Source organism: Rhagoletis pomonella, unplaced genomic scaffold (genome assembly GCF_013731165.1).
Source record: "Rhagoletis pomonella isolate Grant_MI unplaced genomic scaffold, Rhpom_1.0 Rhpom_scaffold_00001, whole genome shotgun sequence".
Taxonomy (NCBI): Eukaryota; Metazoa; Arthropoda; class Insecta; order Diptera; family Tephritidae; genus Rhagoletis; species Rhagoletis pomonella.
The window spans coordinates 5,169,225-5,169,981 of NW_023458555.1; the positions used below are offsets into that span (position 1 = coordinate 5,169,225).

Below are 757 nucleotides of genomic sequence, written 5' to 3' on the forward strand. Positions count from 1 at the left end.
CGAGATAGGTCGATCTTCCAGTCAGGTGTCGATATGTACCTTATTGTATTCATGTATCCTCAATAAATTGAATTTTATTGTACGATATTCAAAAAATAAGCACTACCTGTGAAACTAACTGACAATACACAACTTCCTATTGAAATATTGGCAACGCGCCCACTTCATACTTAATTTAAATTCACTGGCAATTCCAATTTCAAATTATTAACATCGAAATCTCGTGTTGACTTACCTCTCCATCATTTGATTCCAGTAAATGATTACCTCCTTCATTGCAATCCTCATCCACGTCATGAATGACCTCAAAAACATAACTGTCAACAGTGTCGCCTTCTTCCTTTTGGTGCTCTTCATGCAATACCAATGATTTTTCCATTGATGGTACATCATTTAATTGCTTTACGCAAATAGTTTTATTTAATATTTCTTCTATGACTGTTTTATCTTTTTTAGCTTCTGTTCCACATTCACTTAATTGCAGCAAATCCTTCCACTGCTTTGCAGAGCGTTGGCAAAGTTGGCGGAACTTCTGAGCCGCCTTAAGCAATAACAAGCACTTCTCACATATTCGATTAGGATATGCATTACTTTCGCTTAGCTAAATTAAACAATGGAGACTGACTTTATGTCAAATGTATAACTTTTTTAAGGATACCCACCTTAATCAAGCCGTAGTCTGCAATTTGATATGATAAGCTTGTTTCAATGGCGCCCGTACCAAATATAGGAGACATTTCTTTTTCGGAGGTTTTCA

At 35.9% G+C, this 757-nt stretch overlaps 1 protein-coding gene across 1 annotated transcript in view; it reads right to left on the bottom strand.

The window, feature by feature from the left end:
- Positions 1–757, bottom strand: part of LOC118750345 (zinc finger protein 569-like) — a 6,390-nt gene that overhangs the window by 1,321 nt on the left and 4,312 nt on the right. The window contains exons 7-8 of the mRNA XM_036485064.1: positions 663–749; positions 236–601 (exon numbers count right to left, since the gene is read on the bottom strand). Coding sequence (XP_036340957.1) covers positions 236–601; positions 663–749 — 453 coding nt within the window. The remainder of the gene's footprint in view (positions 1–235; positions 602–662; positions 750–757) is intronic.